This window comes from Salmo trutta, chromosome 37 (genome assembly GCF_901001165.1).
Source record: "Salmo trutta chromosome 37, fSalTru1.1, whole genome shotgun sequence".
Taxonomy (NCBI): Eukaryota; Metazoa; Chordata; class Actinopteri; order Salmoniformes; family Salmonidae; genus Salmo; species Salmo trutta.
Window position 1 is genome coordinate 10425907 of NC_042993.1, and position 6841 is coordinate 10432747.

At 42.5% G+C, this 6841-nt stretch overlaps 1 protein-coding gene across 1 annotated transcript; it reads left to right on the forward strand.

The window, feature by feature from the left end:
• Positions 1 to 1574: 1574 nt before the first annotated feature.
• LOC115177000 (carcinoembryonic antigen-related cell adhesion molecule 20) lies at positions 1575 to 5433 on the forward strand. Its single transcript, XM_029737435.1, has 6 exons — positions 1575 to 1663; positions 2490 to 2534; positions 2761 to 3009; positions 3741 to 4016; positions 4147 to 4422; positions 4938 to 5433. Exons 1-6 carry the CDS (start codon positions 1612 to 1614, stop codon positions 5027 to 5029), a joined length of 990 nt encoding a protein of 329 aa, XP_029593295.1. The 5' UTR covers positions 1575 to 1611; the 3' UTR covers positions 5030 to 5433.
• Positions 5434 to 6841: the final 1408 nt, after the last annotated feature.

Consider the following 6841-nt stretch of genomic DNA (forward strand, 5'->3'; position numbering starts at 1 on the left):
ATCCCTATACGCTCTACACTCGCCAGTTTTAGTCTTCAGATTAGCCTTAACGTCGGTAGCCCTGCCCCCTAGTAAACAGTGTATGATCGCTGGATGATTTGTATTAAGTCTAATACTACGGGTAATGGAGTCGCCAATGACAAGGGTTTTCAATTTGTCAGAGCTAATGGTGGGAGGCTGCGGCGTCTCAGACCCCGTAATGGGAGGAGGAGAGACCATACTGACCGCAGTCTAAAAAAAAAGGTCCAGATAACCAGAAACAGTTTCACACAGTCTACCACACTCATGGGAGGAAGTACGAAATATTCTTCCTATATTTTCACTTCTCTATATGTAGCGGATTGTTAACCTACATTAGACAAGCAAAGGACCTTGTGAAGATGGTGGATGAAACAGGTACAGTGTTGCCTGGGAGGGAATACACCTTTACCTGCCAGGTGAACTGCACTGTCGACCTGGACTGCTCCATCCGCTGGCCATTGAGGGGGAGTATCCTTACTAGCGCCTACTTCTCCGTGAGGAAGAATATCCTGAAATGGATCCCGTCGGTACCTGGTACGGTCCAGGTCTTCACCTTCATTGTGGAGCCCTGTCTAAAGAATCAAGAATGTCTGAATAAATATAATTTTGTGAGTCAGATGTTAAAATCCAGGACGTTACAGTATGTCAACATAACACTCCCTGTACTAATGAAGCTATAAAGGTGTCCACATATTTTGGGTGGCCACAGAAAGAGTAGTACAAGACTGAATAGAAGTTTTGTAATGGCTAGGTTGTTAAGACTGCACTGATAAAAGTGGACGTACGTGGCATTTTGGCAATATAATAGAAAATGTTTGGTGCAGTCCATGGTGTGGTCAGGTGAAACAGTCGGTCATATAACAAACTGAGGCCTGATTACCCCCTGGTGGCTCCTGGTAACACCACCCGCAAACACACCTTACACAACTTTACATTGACGGTAACCTCTTCCCTATGCTACTGCGCACAGCAGGGGAACTAGATTACAGTGACGGTAACTTCCAGTCAGTTTTGTCACCGACTGCCACAGTATTGCCAAGATGTCAGGGAACTTGATCAGTAAAGACCTCCAGTGACCCAGTTAACCAAGGGGATATCATACACAAACCACAGGGGTTGACTACAGGGTAGTGTGTAGGCTTTTGTTCCAGTCCAGCTCTAACACACATGATTCAATATAATCAACTAATGATGGTCGTCAACTGAAACATTCTGCTTTGGGGCAACAGGACATTTTGGAATCAGCAGCAGTCATAAAGGAAAGAGGAAGGCATTTTACACAAATCTGAACTCTCCCAATATTTACTACTGTACACACTATCATTTAAACCAGCCTACTCTTTCAGTAAGGTGAGGAAATAAAAACAGAAATGTTTTAGCAACCTGGAATCTCTACTGAAGGTTTCTTAGCACAAGATGGCTGAGACGTGAATAAAGAATGTCTGAATAAATCCCAATTTTGACTCAGATGTTGAAATCCAGGACATTACAGTATGTCAACACAACACTTCCTGTACTAATGAAGGTATAAAGGTGTCCACATATTTTGGGTGGCCACAGAGAGTGGTAGAAGACTTTGGTAGTAATACTATGGCATTCTATTTGAAGACTTTCTACACTGTGTTGGTACTGACACTGACAGGTAAGGGGTCGCTCTCTCTCTCTCTCACACACACACACACACACACACACACACACACACACACACACACACACACACACACACACACACACTCACACACACACACAGAATATATTTAATTCACATATATACAGATGACTGAATCATTCAGTCAATTAATCCCATAAATGATGAGCCTACAAATGGCGATTTGGCACGAAAATAAGATAAGTCATTCATTAATTAATTCACACACACACACACACACAAAGTCACAATTTCAGTGTGATCATTGTAAAACATATAGGGCAGATTGTTAGCCACTCACATGAGTCTGTGACAAACAACATTATTCAGACACAGCTCATCAGGTTGTATGATGCCCTTAAAGTGGCAATCAGCAGCTGCTACACCATTTTTGGACTTGAATGTAAGTGAATGAATGATATGTACCCATTGATTCTTGAAGAATATAACTTATAAATGCTTCATGAGCTTAGTTCAGCTGTCGTTCCCCATCAAAATCCAAAATATAAGCTTGTTTTACTCCAATGTTTGTAAACAAAGCAAATGCAAACAAACTATATAGCCTCACAACATGGTTACAACTATAATTTTGATATCATGGATGATCAGTCCTTACATCCATAGCTCTGTCTATGATTTCTCCAGCCCCATCCCTCTGCTTTTTACCGAACCAGGGGTGGGGCTTCAGCTTTGTTATTGTTTTTACTGCTGATTGCCGCTTTAATGAGGTCTCTCTATCTTTCCTCGTCCTCCCTGTCTCTCTGTCTCTCTCCTCGCCCCCCCCCCTCTCTCGCTCTCTCTCTCATATATATATCTCCAGGAGGCCTTGATCCTACCAGTGTCTCAGCAGCATCTCCTAATGCAAGTGAGTATCCAACTACCTAAAACCATCAAAGATTACCTCTAATCTCTTACCATTACCACCAAAGCAATTATGTTAACTCGCAATTATATAGAGCCACATTTTACTATATGTTCAGTATCATAGTGTTTGGCATTGTGTTGTTTGTTTGTTATTTTGTTATGATATTGCGACATTGGCTTATTATGCTGTAACAATGATCTGTATAGTAAATCAATCTCCCTTGCAGGTGGACCTGATTTAACAGGCCTTTCCTATGTGGGTTGGGTGAGAGCTGGATATGAGACGAACTTCACCTGTACCTCCAACTGCATCCCAGGATGCACCTACACCTGGTTGCTGAAGGGGCGCACTTTCATTGGGAGTAAGTTGACCTGGACCCCAGACGGTCTGGACCACATTGTGGAGCTGCAGTGTACTGCGGTCAACACAGAGAATGGGCGCTCCAAGAGCATAACCACAATCTTGGAGGTGAAAAGTAAGAGATTTTAATGTTTTTAATTTACAGTCATGCGTGCATGTGGTCCCAGAAATGGAACCCACTATCCTGGTGTTGCAAGAGTCATGCTCTACCAACTGTGCTACAGAGGCTCACACTACTCCAGCCACCACTGAAGCCTGTATTACAGATTTCTAAATCTAGTGTCAACCCCTTCCATCCTGTGCGACACGCTGCGATGCAAAGAAAATAAGAATACTTTATAGTCCATTGTCCTTACACCGAACTCAAACCGGCAGCTCGCGTGCGCCATCGTGTGCAAATTGATTTTGTTCCTCCCACACCAAACGCGATCACGACACGCAGGTTGAAGTATCAAAACAAACTCTGAACCAATTATATTAATTTGGTGACAGGTCGAAAAGCATTAAACATTTATGGCAATTTAGCTAGCTAGCCTGGAGTTGCTAGTTAATTTGTCCTATTTAGCTAGCTTGCTGTTTCCAGCTAATTTGTCCTGGGATATAAATGTTGAGTTGTTATTTTACCTGAAATGCACAAGGTCCTCTACTCCGACAATTAATCCACACATAAAATGGTCAACTGAATCATTTCTAGTCATCTCTCCTCCTTCCAGGCTTTTTCTTCTTTGGACTTTATATGGCAATTACCATCTAACTTTAGTTACCACAATGACCGACCGAACTCGTATGGAAAACCAGTTTTCTGCCCGGATTGAATATGCTGGATCTCCCTTCTGTGTGTTCCAGGCTCAGTGTCCGTGAGGCCCAGCCCACAGCTCTCTCTCCCCGTCCTCAACCAATCCTTCAGCCTGGACTGTAACGGCTCCTTCCCAGGCCTGCCAGTGCTCTGGTACAAAGACGGCCAGGTTGTAGCTCCAGACGCCATGATAAACCAGTTGGAACACAACACCTCCCTCCACTTTAACTCCCTGCTGCCCTCTGATGGTGGCTTCTATCAGTGTGAGGTGACCATGGCAAACATGGCTAAAAGCAAGGTCATAAGCTTGGGCTACCTGCTAAACTGTGAGTATAAGATGTAACGCCTACGCTTCATTTGAGAGAATCAGTGAATATGGGTGATCCTGTCCAATTTTCCTTAAAACATTTTTAGAGGCAAAGCTATTTTGCTGACATTTTCTTCCTTTGCTGACAGTTGATCATTGGAGTGTTAGTATCAGTGGCCCTGACACAGTGTTGCCTGGGAGGGAATACACCTTTACCTGCCAGGTGAACTGCACTGTTGACCTGGACTGCTCCATCCGCTGGCCGTTGAGGGGGAGTATCCTTACTAGCGCCTACTTCTCCGTGAGGAAGAATATCCTGAAATGGATCCCGTCGGTACCTGGTACGGTCCAGGTCTTCACCTGTGTGGTGGAGAACACAGCAGCTGGACGCTCTGCAGAGGCCTCCAAGACAGTGAAGGTCACAGGTAGTCACTCCTGTTTTATTGTGTGATAAAATGAAGCTTCACTGCAGAATCAATTCTTGCAATGGCAGTTTTGTGATTGTTAGAGGGTTCTTTAGATCGTAAAGAGATGACTCTCTAGACAAACCCTGGATGGAGACTGATTACTCTTTGGCAGATTTAATAATGAACTGACCACATTCATTCAGCCATGCATAAAGGTAGATAATCAATTACTATTACAATTCCAAAGTACTGATTCACCATATTGTAAAACTACACTACACTTCGACTTATATAATAATATCCATCATAAAATATTCCTACACTATTAACACCAAGTTATCTTGATACAAAATGTATTAACTCAACCTTAAACCCAGTTGTAGGTACTGTTAAATCGAAATATTGAAATCGAAATGCTTAGTTTTTTAACCTAGCTAGAATACCTGCGTACTACATGGTAAAATACTGTTTTAGACCGTTTCCATCATCTCCATAATCCCAGACTGAAGTCATGTTATTGTTCCCTCATGCAGGACCCACAGTATCAGGATCTGAAACAGTGAGGCTGAGTGGAGTTTTAGGACTGGTTCTCTGTGTGGGTCAGCTGTTTCTCCTGGATCCCTAGAGGCGGCGCTATAAGACTACAGACTATGGGAAGGACAGAGGAGAACGTTGAATAAGTTCAGGTTCACCTTCAGAACAAATAATAAAACAGGAACCAACGTTTTGAAACTCTTAATCCTGTCCAATAAGAATGCTCATTTCTCAGAATAAGAATATAAGGATATAAGAATGTTTCCTCTGTTGTGGGATAATGATAGTTGAGTCATTGGAAGTTTCCAGTGAATTATGTTTATCATTCACATGCAGTAGGTAACGATGAGAAAATAACAAAACGTACATATTGATGTAATCTATGTAATATTTTCTTATTTGCAATACGTACTGTATTATTATCTTTGTTGTTGTTGAGATTACCTTGTAAAATAAACTCCCAAATGAGTGTGGTAATAAATACCTATCTTTGTATGGAGTTGTCAACCTCGGTCTTTGATTGGCAGAGGTAAGTAGCCAACTACTGTACAGTGGTACATTATATTAAAAGAAGGACCCACCAAACCTCCAGATCCACTGCCAGACGTACCAGCAGAGTACACTGCACTGTCCCTCCTCTCACTAGGGAGCAGAGACGACTCTGCTGTCTTCAAGGAAAAGTCCTATGAAAAGCTGCTGTTATAATCACACCATCTTCACACCATAACATCACTTGTTTATGTGAGAGGGGTATTATGAGACTAGCCTGACCTACATAAACAGAAGTCGTTTCATAACATGATAGTATACTGTAGGCTGTCAGTGTGTAGGCTCATATAGCTACTGTAGCCTACTTATTGCAAAGGCTAACCTGATGTACAAGTTGTACAACTCTTTACGCCAGTCCTAGCACCATGTCCAACACAATGACACACATTCAAATGTATTTGTTGGCTAATCACTTTCTGTGTGATAAGGTAATGTCAACCTCAGGCCATGTTTGCCTAACCTGTTTGGTCAGGGCATGATATGGTGAAATTGAACAATGGACACCATTTGTCATGGACCCAGAATACCACAAACTAGATATTGAAGCTAACTTCAAACCTGGAAATGGCACATGAGGAGGCGTTAATTTATCATTACAACTGGCACAATGCCATTGGTTATTTATCATTTACAGGGTAACCTATACTGGATGCATCATACTCCAGCATCTCTTTTGATATACTCCTTTATCTATGACCACATCATTTGCGTTCTATTGGAAGTGAATGCATTATTCAAACAGTATCCGGTAGTTAGTGCGCCTATCCCTAACCATGACCGTAACCCTAACCCTAGCTTCATGTCCACACCCCGGCTCAACCCTAACTCTAAGCAGCTGTGTGCCACAATAGTCACCCATTAGGAACTTCTCTCAGGGGATAGCGTTGAGCAGGGCTGTGGACATTGTGAGGGTATTTTGACGTTAAACATTACTAATGCTTGTGTACTAAAACATCTGTCTTTAAGCCTAGGCATTGGGTTTGAGATTGTCATATAAACTAACTCATATAAGATAGAAAAGTGTGTGTGCGCATTAATAGAGGTCTGTTCTGACTGTTTGTGTGTGTAGAACGACCTCATGATGTCTGGGCACTCAGCTAAACACTTGACAGAAACTAACCGGTTCCTCTTTGCTTAATTGGAGACAGGGCAAAGTGTTATATTCTGCACACCAGTGATAGAGCTGTTGTTCTGTTTGGAGCCTGTTTCTGGGATAAACATTCATGTTTTGTCTGTGTGTGTGTGACCAGTACAACCATACATCATCTGGGCCGACAGTCAAAGGCGCTTGCTTGTCCAACTTGGGGGAACCGTTGAGCTACTGTTAGAGGAAGTATGTCTGGGGTAGCTTGAC

Coding starts and splice junctions, on each gene's coding strand:
- LOC115177000 (XM_029737435.1), top strand. CDS start 1,612: ATGGCATTCTATTTGAAGACTTTCTACACTGTGTTGGTACTGACACTG. Junction 2,535..2,760: donor AGCAGCATCTCCTAATGCAA/GTGAGTATCCAA, acceptor TCTCCCTTGCAG/GTGGACCTGATTTAACAGGC. Junction 3,010..3,740: donor CACAATCTTGGAGGTGAAAA/GTAAGAGATTTT, acceptor TGTGTGTTCCAG/GCTCAGTGTCCGTGAGGCCC.